At 38.8% G+C, this 27,975-nt stretch overlaps 3 protein-coding genes across 7 annotated transcripts; all 3 read left to right on the top strand.

Annotated features, from left to right (window-relative positions):
- Positions 1-1,816: 1,816 nt before the first annotated feature.
- Positions 1,817-5,838, top strand: LOC307000601 (uncharacterized protein). Of its 2 annotated transcripts, XM_079616308.1 has the most exons (3): positions 1,817-1,926; positions 2,059-2,146; positions 4,226-5,838. In XM_079616308.1, exons 2-3 carry the CDS (start codon positions 2,062-2,064, stop codon positions 5,320-5,322), a joined length of 1,182 nt encoding a protein of 393 aa, XP_079472434.1. In that variant the 5' UTR covers positions 1,817-1,926; positions 2,059-2,061; the 3' UTR covers positions 5,323-5,838. The 2 variants fall into 2 exon arrangements, with proteins under 2 accessions (XP_079472434.1, XP_079472433.1); XM_079616307.1 differs by having other exon boundaries at positions 1,827-2,146; positions 4,226-5,731.
- Positions 5,839-7,360: 1,522 nt separating this feature from the next.
- Positions 7,361-17,026, top strand: LOC307000590 (uncharacterized protein). 2 transcript variants are annotated; one of them, XM_079616263.1, is made up of 2 exons: positions 7,361-7,671; positions 12,967-17,026. In XM_079616263.1, the coding sequence occupies exons 1-2, from the start codon at positions 7,566-7,568 to the stop codon at positions 14,550-14,552; spliced, it is 1,692 nt and encodes a 563-aa protein (XP_079472389.1). In that variant the 5' UTR covers positions 7,361-7,565; the 3' UTR covers positions 14,553-17,026. The 2 variants fall into 2 exon arrangements, with proteins under 2 accessions (XP_079472389.1, XP_079472390.1); XM_079616264.1 differs by having other exon boundaries at positions 7,361-7,598; positions 12,967-17,020.
- Positions 17,027-19,118: 2,092 nt separating this feature from the next.
- LOC307000599 (uncharacterized protein) lies at positions 19,119-27,287 on the top strand. Of its 3 annotated transcripts, XR_013798051.1 has the most exons (3): positions 19,119-19,273; positions 20,968-23,570; positions 26,979-27,287. XR_013798051.1 is itself a non-coding variant. In XM_079616291.1 (2 exons), exons 1-2 carry the CDS (start codon positions 19,616-19,618, stop codon positions 22,182-22,184), a joined length of 1,227 nt encoding a protein of 408 aa, XP_079472417.1. In that variant the 5' UTR covers positions 19,535-19,615; the 3' UTR covers positions 22,185-23,288. The 3 variants fall into 3 exon arrangements, 1 of the variants encoding a protein (XP_079472417.1); XR_013798052.1 differs by lacking the exon at positions 26,979-27,287 and having other exon boundaries at positions 19,137-19,265; positions 20,968-21,101; XM_079616291.1 differs by lacking the exons at positions 19,119-19,273; positions 26,979-27,287 and adding an exon at positions 19,535-19,625 and having other exon boundaries at positions 20,968-23,288.
- The last annotated feature ends 688 nt before the right edge of the window (positions 27,288-27,975 follow it).

A 27,975-nucleotide genomic window follows, 5' to 3' on the forward strand; every position in this document is an offset into this window, starting at 1 on the left:
TGGCCTAAGAGGATTAAACCACATTGTGAGCACATCCCTAAAAAATAAATAAAGGCCCATGAGTACTTTAAAATGATGCTACAGTTTATTTAGTAATGCAAAATGCTATATTTTGTTAGGGTGAGTATATTATTATCTTAGTTACAATAGATTGAACTGGAAGCCTGGATGGATACACAATGGTCAATGTTTGTGTTTGTAAAACAAAGAAACAGAGCAAATGTGAGGTTTTAATTTCTTTTCTCATTTCGAAGACCTGTAGGCCTATATAATGTCCTCATATCCCCCGAAACGATCCAGTCTTTGTGCTTCTGTTCTGCTCTCTAAACAAGATACAGCATTTGAGAATATACAGATCTCATTTCATCTAAAGAGTGTAATTAAAATAAAAAAAATCGGGGCAAAGAGGACAAAGAACATTTTCATCTCCGTATGAATACATACAGCTGATGCTCGGCAATAACCATATAATAATAGATTTCCATATGTTGTACACACACACACACACACACACAAACACATCCTTTCACACAGTAAAATGATTTGTGGAAAATGCATAGAGAAAAAAAAGGTAAAGATACTTCGCAGTGTTTTTCTGTAGCCTATTGCATTAGCACTGAGTCTGCAACAATAGGTCTATTCTTCACAAACTTGCTTGCAAAGATGTAAGATGCTACAATAACTCCTTCTGTTCCTTTGCAGCTTTTATCCATTAAAGTTGTGATAAGAGAACGGAGATAGACACTTAGAATCAGGTGAAGCAATTGCATTGTAAAATGATTCTCCTTTGAAGCGCTCGAAACACTTTACGCTGGCGACACCTGCTGGTCAAGACGATGTGCAACACACTTTTGCAAAACAAATGCAAATTGCATGAAAGAGTAACTTATTAAATGTAATCTACAGGTCAGATACCGTTAATCATGAAGTGTATGTAGCCCATGTTTTGTGTTTTTTTATTCATTTGTAGCGCTAATTGGTGCATCATACAAAACTCATCCATGGCTCCCAGAATGCACTGCGGCATTAAACATATCACCATTGTTGAGATTCATACACTGATTATTGATGTCTAAGTGAGTACTAAACATACGATTTTAAATTAAGTCTTCATATTCCTTCAGATTATGTGATTAAAACACTGCTGAAACACATGCTGTATATCACAGGGCTACAATAATCAAAAACATAAAATGAATAACACACCCATGATCACTGGATGAAATCAGTGAATCAGTCGACTAGATCATCAGACTGTCACCATCATTACTAGCCAACCCCATCCACTTGATCACATATTCTCTCCTTCTCACAAACACACAGCTACGGCAGTCAGAGAGTCAAAGAGTCAATGATCCAACAAAAGCAAACACTTATCACAATAAACATTTTCAATAAAACAACATCTAAACCTCTGTTAATTGTTAATAAGAACTTCTGTAGACGTCTGACAGAAATATGTTCTAACAATGTTATCACTAAACATATTTAGAATGTTTTTAGAGAATGTTATCCTATATACCTATTAGGAACAAAATACAACTTGCTGCTGAAAACATTATTAGAACAAAAAAAAATTCTCAATACATTTAATTGTAGTTAGATTTAATTTCTAACAGCTTGTCATTAAATCGTTTGGTAAATTAAACAAATTTGAAAGCTGATTCATTTTTAAACATCATAAGTATTGCTAACATTAATAAAATAGCATACTTTCTGCCATGTCGTGTCTTTCTATTAGGCTACCCCACCTCCACAGTGAACTGCTTGGAGGTTACACCATGACTGTAAAAAAGGGTTAAACCAGAGTTAAACCGATGTGCGCTTCACACTCCAGACCAATAGGTGGCGGAAATGGGCGTTTCAAGCGAACCGTGATAAAACTCGAGAAGAAGAAGAAGTAGTTTCGGAGCTTCATAAAGCAGTGTAAAGTGCCTTTTTCAGTTTAAGCTTATTCCAGTTATCAGTTTTTGTTGTGTAATTTGTATAAAACGATATAGAGTGAACAAAATGACCGATAGAGCGATCTGTGAAATAAACTGGATCGAACATTTCCAGGTGATGAAGACTGAACAGCATGAAAACAACCAGACCACACAGATACCAGACGAGATGATAACAGAGACCTGCGAGTCGACACAAGACTGTAAGAATGAAACACAGTGAAAGTTTGGTGATTTATTTACAAAGAATCGGGTAATTGTCAAATCTAAAAGTTATCCGTTTTAAAATTAGCCGACTAAAATTGAACCAGAGATCCAGTTGCTGCAGAAACGGCGTTTCATATCTACTGAAAATGGTGTAAATTGCCACTTTTTGAAAAATGATAAAATAAAGACAGCATTAAAATATCTATGCACACAATACTCAATTTTACAAAGGTGTTCTTGTTAAAAACAAAAGTTTTCCCAACACAACGCCATCTCTTCTTTCATGTGAAAACAGTTGCATTAAGGTAAAACTGGGTAGAGAAGCTGGGAGCATAAACGATATAATTAAAGGAACAAAGCTTTTATTAAAAAATTATTATTTAAGTATTCCAGAGTCTTAAGTTCTGGTTTAAACGGATGATTTCTTCACAAACCATGGAAACATTTTTATTTTGTTCATCTTACATTATACTGTAAAACGCAGTTAGCAGCAGGAAAAGCAAATCACTGCCTTTGCATCTTGTGACAAATGTGATTTCAGTAATTGAATCACAAAACATTTCAGATCCTGTGTTTACAGTTAACACCAATGATAAATATCTCAACACCCATTCTCTTGATCGCGCCTGGTGTGAATAGCTCCATAGGGATCTATTGTTTCGATTCAAGAGCATCATAGCATGGTACATCATCGCTTGATTGCTGCCTTAAAGTCCACATGATATCAAAATTGACCATATTTAACTTTGTTTGCCTAAATTGATCGTTTTGTGGTGAACAATTCATCCATGCAAGTCAATCCACACAAAAAAATGTTTTGGCTTCGTATTTTTACTCAAAATCTGAAAATGACCCTCCCCTCTGCATTGGAGGACATTCCCTGATGACGTAGGTTTGACGGTTTTGGTGTCTGCTTAACATCCGTAACCACGCCCCTCCAACTGACAGTAGACAGGCTGAATGAAACACCTACTTTTATATATCCAATCAGGTGCTAGTTGAAAAAAAAAGCCAAAATTTTTCCTCATTTAGTATTCCGTTTTGGAAATGCGTCACAACACTGAGATAAAGTCGGTTGAAACTACCGGTTCACGCGGACTTTAAAGGGTTAGTTCACCCAAAAATTTAATTTCTGTCATTACTCGCCCTCATGTCGTTCCAACCCCTTAAGACCTTCTTTCATCTTCGGAACACAAATTAAGATATTTTTGATGAAATCCGAGAGGTTTCTGATCCCTCCATAGACTGTAACGTAATCACAACTTTCAAGGCCCAGAAAGGTTGTAAAGACATCGTTAAAATAGTCCATGTGAATACTGTGGTTCAACCTTAATGTTATGAAGCGACGAGAATACTGTTTGTGTGCTGCTGCGCGTCCCTGTGTGTTTAATAAGCTGAGTGTACGCGCGTTGTGGACCTGTCAATAGGTTTGCATTACTACTGCGCTCTTTGAATAACAAAAAAAAATTGCGTCATTGACTTTAGACCAGGTTTTTGTTGGTCAATGGCGCAGTCTATATCAGTTCCTCAAAATAGCAACGCGCCATCAATGCGCCCGAACACACCTCATTTTTTAGACCAGCAGCCCATGGGCGCAAACGCATTTGCTATTTAAACAATGTGGCGCAGGACGTGAAAATGATACTAGCAAAATACACTTGCGCCTGGCGCTTCGTTGTGCCGGGTGTAAGATAGGGCTCTAAGAATTAATTAGCCAATGGCTAATGATAGACATTATTTAGTCGCCCAAAGTGAAGATTTAGTCGCATATGCGAGTGTTTTAGTCGCATTGTAGAGAGTTGTTACGTGTACAATAAACAAACCCTTCAACAGTGTCTATTTGAGGTAGGCTAAATGCTATAGGAAAGTGCATCAAAAAATAAAACTAACTTTGTATTACCATTACCAGATTGAATGGCAATAACATGAGAATGACATATTTAACCTTTTATGTCAAAGATTTAATTACCTCTGTTGCATTTTGTTAGTGATTTGTGTGTGTGCAGATCTATAACTATCACACCTTTGTTGTGCTTGGACTGATTTTGACATTGATCTTTTAATGTTCATTTTAGATATGAAAGAAGATTCTGTCATTTGCCATCAATGTGGGATCCTTTTCACAGAGCAAGCAAGCTTTGAACAGCACGTGAGAGTTCACACTGGGGAGAAGTCGTTCACCTTCTCTCAGTGTGGAAAGAGTTTCACAGCCAAACAAAGACTTGAAATTTACATGGGAATTCACAGTGGAGTGAAGCCTTTCTCCTGCTCTGAGTGCGGAAAGAGTTTCACATTGAAAGGAAACCTTGAGAGACACATGAGAACTCACACCGGAGAGAAGCCGTTCAACTGTTCTCTGTGTGGAAAGTGTTTCACATTGAAAGGAAACCTTGAGAATCACATAAGAGTTCACACTGGGGAGAAGCCGTTCACCTGCTCTCTGTGTGAAAAGAGTTTCAAAGCCAAACAAAGCCTTAAAATTCACATGAGAATTCACAGTGGAGAGAAGCCATTCAACTGCTCTGAGTGTGGAAAGAGTTTCACAGTGAAAGGAAACCTTGAGAATCACATGAGAACTCACACCGGAGTGAAGCCGTTCAACTGCTCTCTGTGTGGAAAGAGTTTCACAGTGAAAGGAAACCTTGAGAATCACATGAAAACTCACACTGGAGTGAAGCCGTTCAACTGCTCTGAGTGTGGAAAGAGTTTCACAGTGAAAGGAAACCTTAAGAATCACATGAGAACTCACACTGGATTGAATCCGTTCAACTGCTCTGAGTGTGGAAAGAGTTTCACAGTAAAAGGAAACCTTGAGAATCACATGAGAACTCACACTGGAGTGAAGCCGTTCAACTGTTCTCTGTGTGGAAAGAGATTCACAAGGAAGCAAAGCCTAGAGGTTCACATGAGAATTCACAGTGGAGTGAAGCCTTTCTCCTGCTCTGAGTGTGGAAAGAGTTTCACAGTGAAAGGAAACCTTGAGAATCACATGAGAACTCACACTGGAGTGAAGCCGTTCAACTGTTCTCTGTGTGGAAAGAGATTCAAGGTGAAAGGAAACCTTGAGAATCACATAAGAGTTCACACTGGAGAGAAGCCGTTCAACTGCACTCAGTGTGGAAAGAGATTCAAACAACAAGGACATCTTCAACATCATGAGCGTTCACACTGAAGTGAAGCCCTTCATCTGTTCTCAATGTGGAAAGGGTTTCACTGTGAAATATAACCTTAATATTCACATGAGAAATCAGAGCGAATCAGTTTATTAGACACTGTAAAGCAGAATTACTATGACCTTTTTTGTTATAAGAACATGAATGTGAAGAGCATGCATATTTCTGTTCAGATGCAGTCAGAGCTTTGACAACGCAAATATCTTAGGTTATTCAATAAACTGCTTTATCGCTTAATTTTTTGCCTCATTATACATCAGCCTTAATTCTGCAGAAGAGTTTACTGACAATATGTTTGAAGACATTTTAGAATAGAAAATCCAGGTATGACATTGGTATCTAATAAATATCTGTGACAAAAGCTCTTCAGTCCACTGTGATTTTTTTTTTTTGTACTCCGCTGTAACCAGTGCTGGGGAAAGTAACTTTATAAAGTATTGTCCTCCCTAAAAACGAACTGTTACAATTTTATGGAAAGTAATGTTATGTTACTTTTTCTCTCCTGGGCTGGGCTTAAAACAGACAACAACAACAACAACAAAAAAAGAATCACAAATGTGATGTTTATCTAAAGTCATTTTTCCTTATGGTTGAATTGGATCATCAAAGGTCAGCAGCAAAGACATTGATTAATAAAGTGAGATTAAACACCTTAAGTGTATTTGTGTAATTTACAATATTTAATTATTGCAGGTTTGTTTAATTTTCTGAGATTGCATTTCAGTGTTTTCATCCATTTTGAGCAATAGCCTATTGAATCTGTTTTTGTGCCAGTGAGATGAATAAAGGTTCACATATATGTCAAAAAAACTCTCACGACAGCGAGGCGGACACGTCGGGTTCTGCAGTTTTTCTCCACCGACTGCGCTGATCAAAAGCACGATGGGAACCAACTTGCTGACGACACAGCTTAAAGGAACACTCCGACTTTTTGGGACTTTAGCCTATTCACCTTATCCCCCAGAGTTAGATAAGTCCATATACATACCTTTTTAATCTCCGTGCGTGCTATAAGTCTGTTTGACGCACCCACCGCTAGCCTAGCTTAGCACAAAGACTGGATGTAAATGGTTGCAGCTAGCATACTAATCCAAATAAGTGACAAAATAACGCAAACATTTTCCTATTTACATGTTGTGATTTGTATAGTCACAGAAGTGTACAAAAAGTGTACGTTATTTTGTCACTTATTTGGATTAGTATGCTAGCTGCAATCATTTACATCCAGTCTTTGTGCTAAGCTAGGCTAGCGGTGGGTGCGTCAAACAGACTTATAGCACGCACGGAGATGAAAAAGGTATGTATGGACTTATCTAACTCTGTGGGATAAGGTGAATAGGCTAAAGTCCCAAAAAGTCGGTGTGTTCCTTTAATGCTCATTGGTTTTAAACAACCGTGATGTATTGTTCTCTTTTAAAAGGTTTGATTTTTACAACTCCAATATCATGTTTTTATGTGTATAAATTATGTGTGAGTGTGAATATTCCCAAACTCTCGGGACAGTGCAATCTCTATATAATTATATAAAACATGTCTGTATTAAAGCAAAAAAATGATTGATAAACACGTCTTTCGAAGGAAATTAAGTCTTGTTCATTTATTTACCAGAATTTAAATGGCATCCAGTTTATTAGCAATGCGTGCATGTGAATCCCGGGATATCCGCCTTTGATCATCTCATAACGTTAACTTAAGTGTCTGATCCACTTTTCACTCCTCTTTCACAGCCTCATTCTCGCGGCTGAATGTCAAGCACATGCGCATCTCAAACGAACCTATTATTCAGCTGTTTTTTCTAGCATTAGCAAGAAACGGTGCTAGTCAATGTGTCACACGTACTTCATAATATAGTTTCAGTCTCCGTCTCTGTCTGAATAGAAAAAACTTATGACTAATGTATTTATCCAGTTTATTTACTTCAAATTTTACACCGGCGTTTTCATTGGTTCATCAGATCAACGCCCTCGCAAACCAGTATACATGACGTAACGAAGCCTCGTTCGTTGCTGAAATCACGTGACCTGCCCAGTTTGATTCGCGCTCCGAATCACTGATTCAAAACAAAAGAACGGTTGCGTTTCGGATCTTCACGAAGCAGTGTTTTTAAAGCGCCTATGACTACATTAAAGCTGTTGTTATTTTAAAGCAAACCAGCTGCGGTTATAGAATCTCGATTAGAGAATAGTGTGAATCAAAAATGACTGACGGAGAGCTCTCTGTGGAATAAACTTGATCGATAAAGATGGAGCAGCATGAAAACAACCAGACCACACAGGTAACGTTACCACCAGATGTCAAGACGAAAGCCTGCCTGTCGCCTAGCCTCAAACAGAAGAATAAAGTACTGTGTAAGTTGGTTATTTGTAAGTTACAAAGACTCAAATATGTTAGAAATGAATAGTTAATTATGTTAATGGTTGTTTGTGACTAATAAATCCAAGTGTGTCAAATTATTTTTGCCTGTAGTAGAGCCTATAAGGTGTTGTTACTTCAGATGTTCAGGTGACCACAATAGTTGGGGATTTGTCAGAGGAACTATATGTTTTCTTAATTATTAGCTGACTGAAACCATGAAGGCAAGTGCAAGAGAAAAAGCTCTTTTTAGATGCTTGGATAATTGATATGTCATTCCTTTTTTTGTGTGTAAAAATCATATAGCCTAACTTACACTCTGCAAGCAAACACATTCTTCTTCATTGACTGCTTTTTTTGCAAGCTGCAAAATGTAATTGTAATAGACATAGTGATGAATTTGATCCATAGCTTGCTTACTATAGACAGTGAATTTGTGATTATGTGAAGTTAAAGTTAGGCTACTAAACATAATAATAATAATAAATCGCCTTAAGGATGATACTACATCCCTCCACTCCTGACAGTATATTATCATGTTTATTACACATCTAAAGCTACTCACCAAATAAATAAAAGGAAATCATTTTATTTTATAATCTTACGCCTAATTTGACTTAAAATGTACACAACATAATAGTTCACAATAAATCTGAAATAGCAACAAGAAGCACACTGCAATCAATAAATACGTCCACTCTATATGTGGATAATGCAGTTTTTCTTTAGGGCACGATCTACAAATAAATCATCAATTCAGTTTATTGACAAACAATTCGCCTTTGGCTAAGCCACGCCCTAGAATGTAGATTGACCAATCACAGCGCAGCCAAGAACGAGCTCCCACAGAGGGTCCGACACTTTTTCACAGCGCTCCATTGACTTTAACACAGGCGGCGTCTCATATTTTTGGTCTCGGCAGGCTATTACCGTCGTGGTTTTATAAAAAATATTGTTAAACGTTGAGCCTGGGGCATTTGTAACACAGATACGCCTTTCCCAGAGAGGTTGGAGGGGGGTGTTAGTTTTTTTCCCTTCCCAAAACCGAAGTAAAATACTGACAAGTGTCGTCTTTGGATTAAACAGTGTGGACGTCCTCAGTCAGCGAAACCCCTCAAGGATCAACAACACACTTTTGTGTGCTCCATTTTTGCTTTTAACCTTACTGTGAAGTTATACTAGTTAGACAGTTTTATGCTGTTTAGGTTATGATTTCGGTTCTCTACCCTAATTGTTGATACGCTAGCACACGCTGCTAATAAATACAACTTTATACTCGCGTAGTCCGTTTGCTTTGTAATAGCGATTATAGAAGTGAATAGAGACCTACCCAGCTTTGCATGAACATGTTTCTCCTGATATTGTTAGTCCCAGCCTCCGTCTCGATTAGTAGGATATGCGGTGGTTCATTTTGTTTGACTGTGACCGTTATGCTTTTGCCTCTATTTGGATGCCTTGTTGTTGCTTGCGTTTCACCGGTATGTCTTGAATATAGCCTTCGAACGCACATTGCAGCCCCTTTTGCCTACTTCTATCGGACACTTTATTTGCTGCTTTATAAAAGTTTGATAAAATTTCAGCAGGAAGAGCCGTCACAGCATAAGCCATGTTGATACCAAACCAGAGCCCAGATGAAGTTGTCGGAGGTAGCAACAGTAACTAAGGGGGGCGGGCTTAGCCAAAGCTGAATTGAGTTGGATTTTGGTAGTAGCCGATAAATGGGGCCTAACAGTGTCTAATAGAGGGAAATGCTGTTGCAAAGTTAATCTAAAAAATAATAACCTTGTATAAGTCTTGTCAGATTTAATAGCAAGAACATGAGAATGACAGATTTAACCATTTGTTTGTCAAAGACAAACTGTCACATTAGGCTTGCTGCGATAGTTTTTGTTACACAGTGTTCGGTACACAGATTACATTACCTGGCCTCCGTGGCGCACTGTTGTTTTGATTTGGTTTTTATAGAAATAAAAACGATTTAGTTCAGTTGGACAACGAATGCACACAGTGCAGCAGGAGTCAGATATTACTTATCACGCAACGAGTAAGGAGAGATGACTGACAGGACAATGGCGGTGGATTTGGTGCACAACAGATCCTGATTGACAAGTATCTTATCTTGTAAAATGTGCAGTCACTGTACAGTGTACAATCTAATTAGTTAGTCTTTAAAAAAAAAAAGCATGCAAACCAATTACCTTAAAAAAAAACAAGTGAAATAGAAGTAGTATGTTGTACCGACAATTGCTTAGTTAGTATAGTTCACTTACACAAGAGTTCTAGTAAATAATTAATAAAATGTAAGCTAATTGTTAGCACTGTTGTGTTTTGCATGCTGAATGTTGAAATCTGTTTGTGACTTAAGCATGGTCAACTGCAAAATATTGTCACACATATAAAGATATTATATCAACCCAATTAAAACGTTCACGATTTTTTAAAAGATCATTATTCAACATGAAAAATAGACTAGTTAAGGATTTAGTTAGAAGATAGGTCACCTTTTAAAAGCAACCTATTTATTAGTTCCCTTCCTTTGAAACCACATAACTGATTTATTTTTGCATCGCTGCACCAATAGGAAGATAAACAATGGTATAAATTAAGTTCCAAGTGACCAACCAAAGGGAACACTGGAGGGAATGAGAATGAAGAATAGCCCCGTCTTAAAACGTAATATATATATATTTTTTTTTTACAAAATGGTACTCAAACCAATCAATTGACCCTTCGCAGGGAGTTTGATTGAGAGGCGATCTGACCAATCATAATCCGCAGAATCCGCCATTTTTGTCTGACAAAGCAGTCAGGAGAGTTAGTAGATTAATGTTGGAGGATTTGAACTTGAAAAACGTTGTGTACTGACTTCTTTGGTACAATGGAGGGAAAAGCGAAACAAACTGCAGAAGGCAATTATTTTTATTGTGCATGTCTCAGGCTGTACCACATATACAGTCTCTCCCCTGAGCTAGCTGCTACAGCCTGCCCTGAAGTGTGTAAAGTAAGATGTAAACAAAATAAGATAATCAGCCCTAAAACTGAAAATACAGCATCTCTTATGTGCGGACGCACGAGCCAAAAATGTCATCAATTCGGTGTGGGCGGTCGTGCGCATTGGGTGCGCAAGGCCACATTTTGCGCGGCGGTGTGCAGTGCACGGCTTTTTTTATAACAGCGTGCGCGGCTCTGCATCCGAAGATGCACGACTTCAAGCCGAATCTGGCCGAGCATGTACATCTCACCGCACCGGCACCCAGTTCTTGTGTCTAAATTAGTTGCTTACATTAACTAAATGAGCCTACATAGCTACAATAGCAAACATAGCAGCCCTTTAAATAAAAATAAATGGCCATGTTTTATAAAAAGGTTCACAAAACTATTTAAAAAAAAAATAATTATTATGTAAGATAACGTTAATTTAGTTGTAGGTTACGTTCTCATATCCATTTTTTTCTCTAATGTCACAGGGAATAATCTGGTTTACTGCTTTACACGATTCTTTTGTAGTGTGGTTTTGGTGTACTAAAGTGTTGTACTAAAATGAACATTCACGAGTGTACCTTCACTTCTACTCACCGCTGATTCCTGATGGTTTAGAGGACAATTACACCGAGTCGCACCCTGTCGTTTCAAAGAATAGTACACCGGCGAACGCAAAGTATAAATGCCTCGTCCATTTAGGGAGGCGTGCGCAGCGGAGGCTCGCAAACCCATAGACAGAGCAAACCTAGCTTAAGGCAGGACTACAGAACCCGCGTATCTAACAGTAGTTCCGCATTACATTAATTAGGCTAATTTGCACGCAAGTTTTATTTATTTTTACACCATGTATTCTCCGTGTAAATTCATGCACCGAACCGTGATGCCCGTACCGATTCGGTTCAATACGAATACATGTACCGTTCCACCCCTACTCCTTATATGTTCATTCATGTTTATTTGATGCTATTAACTAGAAGGAAGAGATGATCGGTTCACGAGCAGCTTTAACTGAGGCTCTACAGCGATCTGTCAGACACATTAAAGAGCCGCAAAACGGTATTTATTGTTTAAATTTCTTTAAAAAATTACCATATTTGAAAGTTGAGACTTTGTTATATCAAAAGTAACCTGGTCTGTCCTGTCTGTCAGCACGTTGTCAGTGTCCTCTCTCCTCCGCGATGTATTTTTCACTGCGTGAGAACATGGAGTGAGAGCGGCGTGGCTTGTCAGACATAGCAACAGTAACTAAAGGGGCGGATCTAAATGTTTAGAATTAAGTTAAGACATTAAGTAAATTTAACTAAAAAGTGTTAGTTTGAACAAATGTTGGATATTACAGTGTACAAAGGCCCTATACACATAGTACACATGATCGCAAATGCGAAAGTAAGTGCACATTTTAAAGCGATTTCAATACCCTGCATATAGATAGCGGCTTCCTGATGCCAATTAATTATAGGCCTATCCACAGAATGATTAGCCTGGGAAAACCCAGACCACTTCCGGCAAATTTATATCTGCTCTGCAAGTGGGTCTGGCAAAGAACCCATTGAAACCCATTTCCCAATCCGTCGAAATCGCGGCACCAATCAGAAACGTTGGGGCGGGCTTTACACGATGACGACAGAGCAGCGACGATGACGCAGATTTTGTACATTACAAAGATAGATGCCGCCGTGGAACATCACTCGTTCGAATCAGCTATCGCGTCTGTTTCAAGCGATTTAAAATGGTAATTTTCGTTAAAACCCTAGCAAAAAACAGCACTCGCAGCCTTCATATCAAAAAAAGATGTGTTTGCTGTCTTAACAACTGGATTTGGAAAAAGTCTAATATACCAGCTTGCCCCGTTGGTGGCTAAACGAATGGGCTCTGCATACATCATGTCCTTCATCGCTCTGATTGGTTTTAGATCTATCCAATTGCGCCCAGAGCCTTTTGAGCGACGTCCGTTGGTGACACCCCTGTGGAAATGAATTGTCTATGGAGCTTTGCCAGACCATAACTCAGTTACAACTGAGAGTGGTCTGGGTTTTCCCAGGCTACAGAATGATAGCACCCATGATAGCAAATTCAAAGTCGAAAGTGAAAAGTGAGCACGCATTCAAAATCCCCCTCCCTGTCCCTCCGGTGTTATTGGTAAAACTGTTGTTGTTGCAAGTTTATACGGTGTGAAAATTTCCTCACTGTGACATACCTATGTCACATTCTGCCAGTGGGCTGTGTTGCTTATCTGTCACTTTGGCTATTTCAAATTTATTGTCCTTGAATTGAGTTTTGACCTTGGTTTTTTTCTATGTTTATTTTAGACCTGAATGAACTGAAGGAAGATTATATCACTTGCCATCAATGTGGGATGCGTTTCTCAAAACAAGGAAGCCTTACGCAGCACATGAGAATTCACACTGGAGAGAAGCCGTTCATCTGCCCTCAGTGTGGAAAGAGTTTCAGATTGAAACAAAGCCTTGAGGTTCACATCAGAACTCACACTGGAGAGAAGCCTTTCACCTGCTCTGAGTGTGGAAAGAGTTTCACAGCCAAACAAAGTCTTAAAATTCACATTAGAATTCACACTGGAGAGAAGCCTTTCACTTGCCCTCAGTGTGAGATGAGCTTCTCACAACAAGAATACCTTAAACGTCACATAAGAAGACACACTGGAGAGAAGCCGTTCACCTGCTCTCAATGTGGAAATAGTTTCAGATTGAAACGAAGTCTTGAAAGTCACATGAGAACTCACACTGGAGAGAAGCCTTTCACCTGCCCTCAATGTGGAAAGAGTTTTACAGTAAAACAAAAGCTTGAAAATCACTTGAGAATTCACACTGGAGTGAGGCCATTCTCCTGCCCCCAGTGTGGAAAGAGTTTCACAGTGAAACAAAGCCTTGACAATCACATGACCATTCACACTGGAGAAAAGCCGTTCACCTGCCCTCAATGTGGAAAGAGTTACGCTGTTAAACGAAACCTAGAGTATCACATGAGAATTCACACTGGAGAGAAGCCTTTCGTCTGCCCTCAATGTGGGAACAGTTTCGCAATGAAAAATAACCTTAGGAGACACATGAAAATTCACATTGGAGCAAAGCCTTTCACCTGCTCCGAGTGTGGAAAGAGTTTTGCAATGAAATATGGCCTTGAGATTCACATGAGAATTCACACTGGAGAGAAGCCTTTCAGCTGCTCTGATTGCGGAAAGAGTTTCACAGTTAAGCAAAGCCTTGAGAGTCACATGATACTTCACACTGGAGAAAAGCCGTTCACCTGCCCTCAATGTGGAAGGAGTTTCGCTGTAAAACGAAACCTTGAGTATCACATGAAAATTCACAGTGGAGAGAAGCCTTTCGTCTGCCCTCAATGTGGGAATAGTTTCGCAATGAAAAAACACCTTAGTAGACACATGAAAATTCACATTGAAGCAAAGTCTTTCACCTGCTCCGAGTGTGGAAAGAGTTTTGCAGTGAAATATGGCCTTGAGATTCACATGAGAATTCACACTGGAGAGAAGCCTTTCAGCTGCCCTGATTGTGGAAAGAGTTACACATCGAGTCAAAGCCTTGAGGGACACATGAGATGTCACACTGGAGAGAAGCCTTTCAGCTGCTCAGAGTGTGGGATGAGTTTCACAGTAAAACAAGGCCTTGAGAGACACTTGAGTGTTCACACTGGTGAAAAGGTTTTCAACTGCCCTCAATGTGCAATGAGCTTCAAGCAACATGGACGCCTTAAACGTCACATGATAATTCATACTGAAAAGAAGCTTTATCTCAACAGAGTGGGGGAATCTCTTCCTCCGCCTGTGTGCAGCATCCATCAGAGTAAAGTGACTGCCGTCATAGTGTACCAGAAACCCCACCAGCTATCAGAGGAGAGTAATGTAGTCAATATTTTATAAAATTAGGAGGCCATAACTGATAAGAGACCAATGGAACAATTTGGTTGCGATGCCATGTTTACACGCCTACTCAAGCAAGTGTTTCTGTTGTTCATTATAATGGCTGACGCTGAACCTCAGCAAGAATACGTTGTAAATTGTAAACATTTGATACAAGGAAAACTAGACCTAAATAAAATGCATTAACCAAAACTTTTTACAATTAGTTAACTGTAGTCATAATCTCAGTTAAGTATTCGAAAATTGAGTCAGTTGAGTAGCAGTGCCACTGGCAATCACTCTACAGCTTCTTCCGATCATGGGTGCGTTTCCCGTACAACGACACAACTCGCTGCTTCACTACCATAGTATGATGCATCGTTGAAGAAATCAACTAGCTAGTCACGACTGTTTCCCCAAAAGCATATTGTCCAAAGTTGTTGTTCAACCACGTTGGTTAATGATGTCACGAACTTGGTGAAGTAATAACTATTTTTAATGAATAGCTTGAGATCGAGTTTTTGCCAAAAATTACGGACATGGCACCTGAGGACTAATTCTCATTTTCTAATTTATTTTGCTTTATTTCCAGATTCAATCATAGGCTCTTCGTACTAGAGCTCGTTCACAAATGCGACATTTGTATGTATTCTAAATAAAAGACACAGATTGTACTGAATGCCAGCTTGCTTATTTGGCTCAAGACAAGGATTTATTGAGTCCACATGTCATGCAAACAAGAAACTATGCTTCTAACCACAGGTCGAGAGCTATCGTTCAAACACACAACTTTGCAATGCTGTTTGCGCATGTTCGTTAGAACTATGGTTTCAGGAAACACCAACTCGTTGAACTATGCTGATAACGATGGAACTTGCAACCATAGTTGGCTAACGATGCTTTTGGGAAACGCACCCCTGGGTGTGGGCATGTTAATGGCATCTGGCTCTGAGGAGCTAGATGTAACAAGTTGAGGCGGACACTTTCAGTGAGCCCACGTCCTCTGTTAACTCCCGTGTACGAGGAGCTGGTTGAGCTCATGACCCGCGCCACAGCTAGACTCAGTCTAGACTGGTCAACAGAGAAAAAAGGAGAAGTTGCTCCAAGTAAAATGGACTGTATTTATATAGCGCTTTCACAGACCCAATGGCCACCAAAGCGCTTTTACATTATGTCTCACATTCACCCATTCATACACCGACGGCGGTGTCAACCATGCAAGGCGCCATCCAGCTCGTCAGGAGCAGCTGGGGTTAGGTGTCTTGCTCATGGACACCTCGGCACTTGGTCAGGTGGAACCGGGGATTGAACCACCAACCTTGAACCACTGAGCCACTGCCACCCCTGTAGAAGTAGTTGATGAGCATGTCCTGGTGGGTCATAGATGCTCCTCCCTCATGAATCTTCTGTTTCTCCCCGATCTACATTCTGGGGAGTCGAGATTGTGGGTACTATTGCTTAGTAAACTACTGCTTCGAATTACTAGAATGTGGAGGGACTGGTATAAGAAGATGCCCTGGGTTGAAGAGGCTCCTGATCTATCTCTCCCCTGGTGCAGCGTCTTCTCTGAAGGCTCCGGTCTTGCCCTCTAAATCATGTCAAAGACATCTAGACTGGTGGAGAATGCCTATGCGGTGGCAGGTCAGGCTGGTGGAGCTCTGCACACTATGGCGGTGTTGCAGGCTTATCAGGCTGACCTCCTGAAATACCTCTCACCCTCCGCGCCACCAAGCAGACGGCCATGGCTGCAATGGTCAACACGGAGAGGCATCTGCGGTTGAACCTCTTAAAGATAAAGGAGATGTCCTGGTCTTGCCCTCTGGCCCGCTATTGACACGGTAGTCAAGAGGTTCAGATAGGCTAGGGTTCAGTCTGCGGTATTCAAATGCTACATGAGCCCCCCGCAACCTCTTCTAACTCTGGACCCAGCAGGAGTGCTTGGAGGGAGCCCGCGCCTTCTGAAAAAAAAAAAGGTGTTATTACACATTTCTGACTGGTTCATGAGGAAGCTAATAGGCTGCGTTTGGAGCAGGGTTAGAGCTCTTCATTCTCTCGTCCAATGCCACTTATTTGCCTCTAACTAGGGATGGGAAGTCGACTCCAAAAGAGTTGACTCTCAATAGCCCTAGTGTCGGAATCAACTCCAGGACAGGTATTGACTCTGTATTATGTTTTTAAAGACGCAAGGTGTGTTCGTGTTGTTATTTTTTTTTACAGTCTATGGTTCGACATCGCCTGCGGCTGGATGTAACTGATCGGCGAGAGTTGCCGCGTACAGGCGGGGAGGAGCTGAAAACGGAGAAATTAAGTCGGACACTTTGTGCTTCTCGTAGTGACGCTCGTGCTGTGTTTGCATACTTTGACAACTGAAGTGAAATAAATGCAATATTTATCAAATACACAGACGTTTCAGATACTTTTCTATTTAATACTTTAGTACTGTTTAATACAGTGTCTGTTTGTACAAGAATAAAGTTCAACATAAGTCTACTATCAATGAAGTGGTGTCTAAGTTTTTTTTAATCAGTTTTATTTTGATAAATATGACACAATATACCATTTTGACTTCGTTAATTGACTTTTGACTGCTTTCCAGGGCTTTTTGTGAAAAAGACATGTTATACTTCTGCATTTTTGTATTCCCGCCCAAGGACCACGTGGTCCAGATGTGGGCCGGATCTGGGCCGACACTATGTTTGCTGTCTGGGACAGCCGGATAGACAGAGAGTTATTAACAGAACTTTTGCTGTAAAGGTAGATTATCACTGAAAATGTTATTGTACTAGGCCTACTCTTTAAACAGAATTATGATAAAAATGTAACACTAGCAACAGCTTTCTTACCTGTACGCGATGGCGTACTTTATGGGGTTGGGTGAAAATGACAGAACATCAGTTTTTCCTCCTTCATTTGGCCTAAAACACTGTGTCCGTAGTCATAGTTTGATAACTGACTACAAGTGTTGACTACAAACTCAGAGGTTTTTCAGATTTTCATTACGGCGTCCTCTCTATATTTATAATTCTTTGCAGCTTTTGGCCACTGCCTACAACACACTGGATCCTTCATTGGAAACCGAAAATAACTCATTCCCGCTAAACGTTTACTCTTTGAATTTAATCAAAGTCTACACCGTTATAACGAAAAGTTTGCTAAGTAGTATTACCTACTAAAGCAAGGTGGTATATGACTCTGGTCAAGCGTATCCGTAGCAGACTGGTGGGAGTGGCCTTGGGCGGCAACATGCCTAGTGCATTATGGGTGTTGAAGTTGTCCTACCAATTTGTAAAGACAACAGCCTTTTTTTCTCTAATCAGGTAGCACCGATTTTTTTTCTTTTTTCATTTCTACTGCATAGACAGACACGTTTTATTGAAAGCCCATTTTGCCTGCAGCGAATTAACAAATAATAAATTACATCAATGGCTTATTATTTACGTCCCTTTTACTCTTTCTGTCCATTATTAAATGGAAATTATTCCCTTGTTTTGGTCCTGCTGTATCCATACATAGAAATGTTGGTCAGAAAAATGATTTATTCAATCTTATTTTGTATGTGCACTAAAGAGTCATCAAAGAACATTCCATAGAATATTTGGCCTAGTCAGATTTTGATACCATCATGACATTTTTTTAATGCTTTATTCCAATGTACAGATTACACTATTTTAACTCCTAAATAAACCGTTTCTGGCTTTGTTTTCTTACAGTAAATGCATGTGATATGCATGTTGTTGTTTTATTTTATTGACTATTTAAAAAACAATCCATGTAGAGATTTTTTTATCTGTGAGGATTAAACAAATATATATTTTACTTTATGTGAATATTTAATGAATATATATATTTTTAATTATATGAATATATGTGGCCCACACTCTTTTCAGGCCACCTTTTATCTGCTTATTATTATTTTTCTTTGTATTCCAAGCAAAGCACCACTATAAGACAACTGCCTTCTTGTGGTCTGCTCTTTAAATAAACAATTTACTGAAAATTACATCAACAACTATTACACTGTTTTCCCTTAATTTGTTTGGAAGACGAAATAAGAAAGAATAAAAATAAAGAGACAGCAGTAGCAGTATTTTGTGACGTGGAAGAAGCATATGATAAGCTGGAGAGGGTTAATGATTAAGTTACATCATATATGGGAATATATGGGGGGGTTTTTTATCTGAAAACAGCAGGTTGAAAAGTGGGGGAGAAAATGGAGTTTTACATTTTCCATAGAGAAAATCAAAGTGATATTTTTACAAGGAAGAAAATAACCATAAACACAACTGTTTTTTCTGATTATTTTCATGTTTTAGAAACTATATAGAACACAACTTGCAGACAATGAAGAAAACATGATGGCAGAATTAGGAAAATTTTGATTAAAAGGAACAGGAATAAAGGATACACTGGAAATTGGTGTGAATGAACAAGGCATAAGAGCCATTTGCTGTTTTTTTTTGTTTTTTTTGTTTTTTGTTGCAATGACAGATCTGATGAGGAGAGTATGATGTAATGGACATTACAGGGAAATAAACCCAGAAGATGGCAGTAGTGTAACGCCTCTGGATGCAGGCTCCGTTAATTCCCAAAGAAGAAGAAGAACTGACTGATGGATGGAGCGAATCGGGCGATCTGGAAAATAAACTGGATCGAACATTTCCTGGAGATAAAGATGGATCTGCATGAAGACAACCAGACCACACCAGATGTGAAAACATGCCAGTCATCACCAAGGCAAGAATGTACGAATGAAGGACCGTGCAAATTTATTTATTTATTTAATTGTAAACCCAAATATTTCAGCCTGTTGGGTCATTTTATTGGTTTATTCTTAAGATTTTTTACCCATGCTGAGTAGTTATTCTGTAACTCAGCTGCTGGGTAATTTTTACTGTCAATACATGATGAACCCCCTCACATACATACCTATGCAACGCTGAGTCAATGTCAAGCATCGCTGTCATGTAAAAGCTGCCGTGCGCTCCGCTGACTATAATAGGAGCGCTATCGATGTAGTGCGCTTGCGTGCTGTGTTCGCGCGATGCGTTTGACGGGTTGGTTGAAACTTATGTCTGACAGACGATATGGCACAAGGTAAAGCTGTTTTTGATGTAACTTTTCAAACACGAATATATGATTGCCATTTAATGAACTGGAACAGCCTGAGACCAGTTTTTTCCCACAGATTCCCAGGCTGTCCCATAGGCTCATGTCACATCCTAAAACGTTTACTAAAATGCTTTTTGATTATAATTATCAAATTAATTTGATTGTAAAAGACAGACTTGCCAATTTAAAAAAAAAAGTGTAGCCTAAACTGGTCTTGATATATAACAGATTTGAAAGTGCATATTTTAAAAACGTTTACTAAAAATGCTTTTTGATTGTAATTATGTACTTGATTGTAAAAGACAGACTTGCCAATGTAAACAATTGTAGCCTATATAAACTGGTCATGATATAGGCCCTACCATATTTGAAAGTGGATATTTTATTATTTTAAATGAAAAGCCTGACTGGCCCAGATTATGTCAAAAACGACACAATCTCGTGAAAGTGCGTATCTATACTTCGAATTTTATTTCTCGTCGTGACATTTATAATGTTTAAAAAAAAAAAAATTTTATTTTTATTTTTTATTTTTGCGTGCATGCACTGTAACCCCCTTGTGTATGATTAGGAGTGTGGAGTGCGTGCGTAATGAATAGCCTATACACGCCATAAAGTGCGTATCATATGCACGCGAAAACTGCGTTTCATACTATTTTTCAACTATTTTTGGCGCACGAGAAATAAAATTCGTGGTATAGTATAGATACGCACTTTCATGAGATCGGGGTGGTCAAAAAAGAACCCAGTTTGTTTTGTCCAATATTTACCCAGCGCTTTTGCCAAATAACCCAGAAACTATTTATTATGTTTAATATATGTTTAATAAAAATAATTGCAAAATAATTATAATTACTATTATTTTTTATAGTTATACTGAATTGGTCAAAAACGGTGGGAATGTGATCTATGAAAACTCTGGCAGAGACAAATTTGTTTTAAGTTTGTTCACCTTAAGCTTACTAGAGGTTTGAGTTGGTTCTTGGTAAGAGTAAACCCAAATGTGAACACCAAAATCCCAAGTTTTTTCATATCTCAATATATATCACAGGATTTTTTTTTCTAAATGAGTATTTTCCAATATCTTGCAGCCCTAGACAGATGAAATGGATGTTAGTACCAGGTGTAACTTGAGCTTAACAGTGTCTAATGGAGGAAAAGGCTATAGCAAAGTGTATCTAAAAGATAAAACCCTTGTCTAAGCCATTCCAGATTTAATAGCAAGAATTTGAGATTTAAATATTCAACCTTTTAGTATGTCAAAGATAAAACAATGACATCTGTTGCAAATTATTTGGGTGCAAACAATTTTACTTTTGATTTTTAGGTCTGAAAGAAGATTACATCACTTGCCATCAATGTGGGTTAAGTTTCACCAAGCAAGCAAGCCTTGAAAAGCACATGAGAACTCACACTGGAGAGAAGCCGTTCACATGCCCTCAGTGTGGAAAGAGTTTCACAGTAAAACAAAGCCTCGAGTGTCACATGAGAATTCACACCGGAGAGAAGCCGTTCACATGCCCTCAGTGTGGAAAGAGTTTCGCAGCGAAAACTACCCTTAATTTTCATATGAGAATTCACACTGGAGAGAAACCTTTTACCTGCTCTCAATGTGGAAAGTGTTTCGCAGAGAGAAAAAAACTGTATATTCACATGAGAATTCACAATGGAGAGAAGCCCTTCGCCTGCTCTCAGTGTGAAAAGAGTTTCAACATGAAACAAAACCTTGATATTCACATGAGAAATCACACTGGAGAAAAGCCTTTCATTTGCTCTGAGTGTGGACGGAGTTTCACAGTGAAACAAAACCTTGATAGCCACATTAAAATTCACACTGGAGAGAGGCCTTTTACCTGCCCCCAGTGTGGAAAGAGTTTCACAGAGAAACAAAACCTTAAATGTCACATGAGAATTCACACCGGAGAGAAGCCGTTCACATGCCCCCAGTGTGGAAAGAGTTACACAATGAAGCAAAGCCTTGAGATTCACACGAGAAGTCACACCGGAGAGAAGCCGTTCTCCTGCTCTCAATGCGGAAAGAGATTCACAGTGAAACAAAACCTCGACAGTCACATGAGGATTCACACTGGAGAGAAGCCCTTCAACTGCTCTCAGTGTGGAAAGAGTTTCACAGAGAAGAAAAAACTTCATATTCACATGAGGATTCACACTGGAGAGAAGCCGTTCACATGCTCTCAATGTGGAAAGAGTTTCACACAACAAAACCACCTTAAATGTCACATGATACTTCACACCGAAGAGAAGCCTTTTACCTGCTATGAGTGTGGAAAGAGTTTCAACATGAAACAAAAGCTTGAGAGACACATGTGGATTCACACTGGAGTGAAGCCTTTTACCTGCTCTGAGTGTGAAAAGGGTTTCACAGTGAAACAAAACCTCGAGAGACACATGAGGATTCACACTGGAGAGAAGCCTTTCACCTGCTCTGAGTGTGGAAAGAGTTTTACAAAAGAAGTCAACCTTGAATGTCACATCAGAATTCACACTGGAGAGAATGGAAGTGTGGAAAGAGTTTCAACATGAAAAAAACGTGATATTCACATGAGAGTTCACACAAGAGACAAGCCTTTCAACGAGTCTCTGTGTGCAGCATCCATCCAAATGATGTGAAGGCAGTCATAGCACACCAGAAAACCCACCAAATATTGAAGTCTGATGTAGTCAATCTGTTTATGTGATTAGGAGGCCATGTCTGATAGAAGATCAATGGGAACAATGAGTCGGGTGAACAGTCCTTCATCAGGAAGCCTCTGCAACATCATCAACACTAACAGATAGGGATGCACCAATGCCACTTTTTTTTTCAAAAACGAGTCCGATACGATACCTGTATTATCATTGCATTTGTAATGTTTAAAACACTGCTTTTCAGGTTTTTAAGGTAGGTCTCAACTGCAGTTTTCAGGTACAGAAATGGAATAATCAAATGTAAAATCACACTGCATTGTCTTTATTGAGTTAATTAAATATAGTTTAATCTTTATTAAAGTTACAAAAGTTATTCAATCAAAAGCAGTGAGTGATTTTCTTTGTCTTTTGCTGTTGGATTAACATCAAGGACACAGAGAGCAGCAAGTAGGCCTATATTAGGCTGCTGTCACTTTAAGAGCTCCACGTATCCAATATACTGTTACACACGCTTTTTCTTTTCCAACTGTTTACCGTTTACAAACACTGTACATGCGCTGTATGGTATCGTTTTTTGGTATCGGAGCATTTTAAAAAGTACGAGTGCAGTATCGGACTCGACACCAATACTGGTATCTGTGCATCCCTAATAACAAATATAGCCGCAATAGTCAGGGTCAAAGCACTAATGGCCCATGTGGATGATTAACAATCGTATTGAAATGTATCTTATGATGTGGTTTATATAGCATAGTCCATATTGAATCTTCTCTGAAAGTTAGGGTTTGTTCATAATATGTGTGGACTCGTATTTAAAATTTTAATTTAGATGAATTTTATATCATAGGATGTCACAGGACTTTGCTGTTTTGAGTGTGCATTACACAAGAGAAACATCAAGTTGGTCCCATTCAACTAAAGAGGGTGAGCTTGGACCTTGGTCCTCGCAATAGCCATCAAATGACTGTATGTAAAAGATCTGATGTTCTGCTCCCATTTCCTCACAAAAAAAAAAAACTAAAAAAATCGAAATTAGATGCCTCGGTGCGCCTTGATGAAACGAACTATATCTATACCTTTGTTACCAGTGCTTCTGGATGTAAAAAGCAGCGAGTGGCTTTCACATGTGGGCTTTGCACTCTGACTCTGCTAAAGAAGCCCTTCGCCGTCCGTACCCGTCAGTACATATACTGAGACAGTCCTTCATACCCCCACTGTTCCAGATACTCTGTTGTCACCAAGCGGCAACCTCCCCGTCTCTCTCTTGAAACCAACACGGAAGTGAATTAAACGGCAATTCATGGACTGGCCGCTTGAGGCTGGCTGCAGAAGTGAGTCAAATCTGTATCTCCCGCATGTTAAAATGCCCAACTTTACAGCAGACAAAAACATGTTTACAGCCTGGTTCTCTATCTGGCTTTGGTCTATACAGCTAATTTTGCCCTTCAGAACAACTGTGAGGGGGGTGAATTTTTTTATAACTCACCCATTTAGTTGATTAATATTTAAAGTTCTGCTAAATTAAGGGTGTGTCCACTTTTGAGTGACAGGTGGATTCCCGATGATGTCAATGCTAGCCTGTTAGCCGACATTTCACCTCAGCAAATTCCAGCTGCTGAACTTGCCATCTCTGCCGTGTTTGTGCTTTTTTTCAGGATTATTTATTATAATTTAATACACCCATTTCTTCGCCCACGGCTTTGGATTCTGCCGTTGTCGTCGAGTATCGTTCGAGAGAACAACCAGCGCTGTATTTCAGTTGTTCTCCTCTATGAACATGCACTAATGGATGTCTGACAATTTCGTTGCTTTTTGGAGTTTTCAGATTTAAAAACGTCTATAGATATAAAGACTACACTCGTTCTGCGGTGCCGTTGCTCTGGAACAGATTATAATATGCTTAATTTATGTACCGTCAGATGAAATCCTGCAGGTGTCTGTGCGTTCTCCGTCCATGCAATAAATGCACATCCTTGAATGAGCGCGGATTTCTAGCGCATTTACTTGAACTTCATGGGTAATATATATTGATGTTTTGACCCATTTGAGATGCGGCCAAAATCAGAATTTAAAATGGACTGAATAATAAAGCTCTCTACGAGCGATGCCGCGCTGACGGACCATAGACTGTAAAAAAGAGTGACTGACATGTATGCACATAAATCACAGTCACACACACTCTCAGAGTAATATTGTAAGTTACTGCATAATACATTTTCAACTAGCAGAATAGCTGTACAGAATCATGATACACAGTCTCACTTGTAGCTGTCTTTTAACTATTATAATATTTCGAAGGGCAAAAACAGGACCTTTTAATTGGGATTCTGATTTTAATCATCAACTGTCACTTTAGCGCGAGGCCTTGTGTGCAGTCACAGACTTGGTACTGTGAGTACACTGTTAGACCTTACCGTTTTTTTTACAGTAAAATACTGGCAACACTGTTGCCAGTAATTTACTGTTAATTGTACAGTTCTTTACTGTAATCTACAGTATTTTACTGTAATATACAGTTTGTTACTGTAAAATGCACTAAATTAAAACTTGAGTTAAAACTAATTTCACTTGCAGAAACCGACTGCCTTAAATTGACCAACTGTCATTTAAATGTATTAACTAAAATGTGTAATGCATTAATAATGTGAGAAAAGAGTTAAGAACTTTCATTAGAAACCACTAAAAAAGTACATAAAAAGATTTCCACTGAACCAGCAACTACACAGTCACCGCCTGTTAAATAAAGCAACATGCAGCGTTTCATCAATATTAATAGATCTTCTGCTGGACTGAAGCACAGGCTTTACTTTTCAGCACAACGGTGACCCAAAAAACTACATTTTACAGTTAACAACTGGCAACAGTGTTGCCAGTATAAACCTGTTTTATAACTTACAGTTTATTACTGTTAAAATACTATTCGTGGGTGTGTCTTTTTATCTTACACTGTTAACCCTTTCAACCCCACAGGAAAATCCACACTACAAAGAGTAAAAAGTAACATTGATAAGATAATTAAGTGAATATGTAAGTGATTGTTGAGCATTAGTGATGAACACCTGCTGTTAACAAGCAGAATCACTGAAGGAAAGAGGAACACAAGAACAGAAAATAGAGAAACACAAGAACTACAACTGACTTCCAGCAATTACACATTATTACACTTATATTTTTAACCAGTATGACTTTATTTCTTTCATACATCTACTGAAGTTGTTATTGAGATGTTTAATTGAAAATGTTTGATATGAAGTTACCAATATAGAGATCAGTGTTTGCTTTAGTTGGGTTGCTGATGCTACAACATTAGATCTTCACTTGCTGCTTAAGCTGCATTTTAGCAAGTCACACTTGTACACACACATAGTTTGCGAATGATTGTGGTTATATTCAGTATGATGACAAAATCATATTGCCTGTCCATTCACTAAGAAGTTAATTCTCACTCCTTCAGAGTTTAATTCTCAATCAAAAGCGTTTTATTACCACCACTGTGAAACACAACAATAACTAATTTTATTTTTAACACATGAATAACCAAAAATAACAGAGCTACACTGTCTTTTGGGAAACACAGAGATATCACAAATCAGAACATGCATCTCAACAATGGTGGGAATATTTTTTATTATTATTATTATTCATGCAGCAGTGCATGCTGGGAGTTTTATACTATCCTGGAACCCAGCATGCATTGCGACATGAAACTTTTGATCGTCACCATTGTTGAGATTCATACGCTGATTGTTGATGTCTGTGTGTGCATAAGTCAAGCAGTAGTTGATACAATTGTAATGCACTATATGATTTCAATATTCTTCAGAAGAGCTGATTAAAGAAATATTGCTGTAATTCATGTTGTAGACTATCAGATATATGATATTATACCCATAAATTCAAAGCTTACACACAAAAAAAGAGCAGAAACTCATTCATGGATGATTAGGACATCACAAAATCCTGATCAACTTCCTCTTGACTTTTTATTGCAGTAACAAATGTGCTTTATAAACTCACTGTTACAGCAGCCAAAGAGATATGATTGATAGAAGTTTTCCAGTCAAGGTACAAGACACCAACTAAAGCAAATACTGATCTCCATCATGGTGACAACAAACTTTATTATTAACTAAATCCCTGTTCATTCTCAACAATAACTTTTGTACATGTATGGAAGAAATAATGTTAAACTGGTTTCACACTCAGTGTGGCTGGAAGTCAGTCGTAGTTCTTATGTTTCTCTTTTTTCTGTTCTTGTTTCTCTGTCCTTCAGGGATTCTGCCTATCAGGTGTTCATCAGTGTCTCAACTCACTCACTTCTTTTCATTCAAGTGGACTATATTAGTGAACTAATGTAGGGAATAGGGAATGAGGGTATAGAGTGTGATTGGGAACACAGCCTCTGAGTGTCACAGTATATTCCTGTAGGTATATTCCTGTATATTACTGTTTTAATGGAAAATGGTATGATATTGTAATAATTGGGTCTTTTTCTACAGTAAGGGCTAACAGTGTAGCATATAGCATTAGCTCCCAAGCCTGAGCTAACTCCATAACGTCGTGCTAGGTGGGCGTGGTTTCAGATAGCCAGGCTCCTCAGCTCCGCCTCTTTTCCCATATTCTGTTATCCGGGAGTGACGAGCGGTGACGCGAGGCCAAGATGGCGATGGCCGGCTCCGCCCACTTTAGGCTTCAAAAATGCTCTTCAGAAACCTACGGGTGATGTCACGGACACTACGTCCATATTTTATCCCCACTAATATCAGTCCATATATCCAGCTGCAAATAAAATTTGCATGGTGTTAACAATGGCTTTGCATGCTGGTAAGATTACAGTGTCAGCGATTGTGTGGCGTATTTTTTCCTCTTCGACTTGGCTACTATTTCAGCCACAAGATAGCTAGCCTTCAGTGCTTATTCAACACTTTTACACTCTTCATCATAACTTCCTCTTGTTTTTCTATTGCCTTTTAATCAAATAAAATATTCGGCATCCTTGCTTACTAGTGATGGGTGATTTTTGTGTGTGTGTGTCAGATGCTGTTTTAGTTTGTTAGGAACCATTGCTTCATTCGACAGTTTGTCCCAATTTCCCAGACATGTAGGAAGAGGACACTGTTGATCTCTGATAAAGGTGAAGACATAAGACAAGTACCTGTCTCTTCTTCTTCTTGCTGCTCTCAGCTACCCGCTCGGCTACATGAGGATGAAGTTCAAGTATCTGGAGCTTTTCTTTTAAGAAATCGGTCCATATTCTGTTCACAAAAACCGGTACACATTAATTTTCACAAAATGTAGAAATATGTCCATTTTTGTAATAGGCCATTCAGATTTTATGTTATTATACTGACATTTACTTGACTGCTGGTGGGCATATTTTTTTTAAAGTATCTGAGTCTGAGTCATATTAGAGGATATGTTAGGACGTTCATGGATCATACGGTTGCAAAGTTATAATTGTTTTTTTTTAGTTGTAGTGCCCTCTATTGGCAGAATTTTACAAAACTTGGTGTGCATCCTCAGAATGTCCTGCTATCTGTGTGTTTCTAAATACTTGGACATTGTATTTAGCAGCTATTGTCAACTCGTAAAAATGGGCGTTGCATGACCAATTCATTGACATAACTTTGCCTGTGTTTATATTTTATGGGTTTTCACAGGAAATTGTGTTCATACTGTGTGTCCC

Source organism: Phoxinus phoxinus (assembly GCF_949152265.1).
Source record: "Phoxinus phoxinus genome assembly, chromosome: 6".
NCBI classification, from domain to species: Eukaryota; Metazoa; Chordata; class Actinopteri; order Cypriniformes; family Leuciscidae; genus Phoxinus; species Phoxinus phoxinus.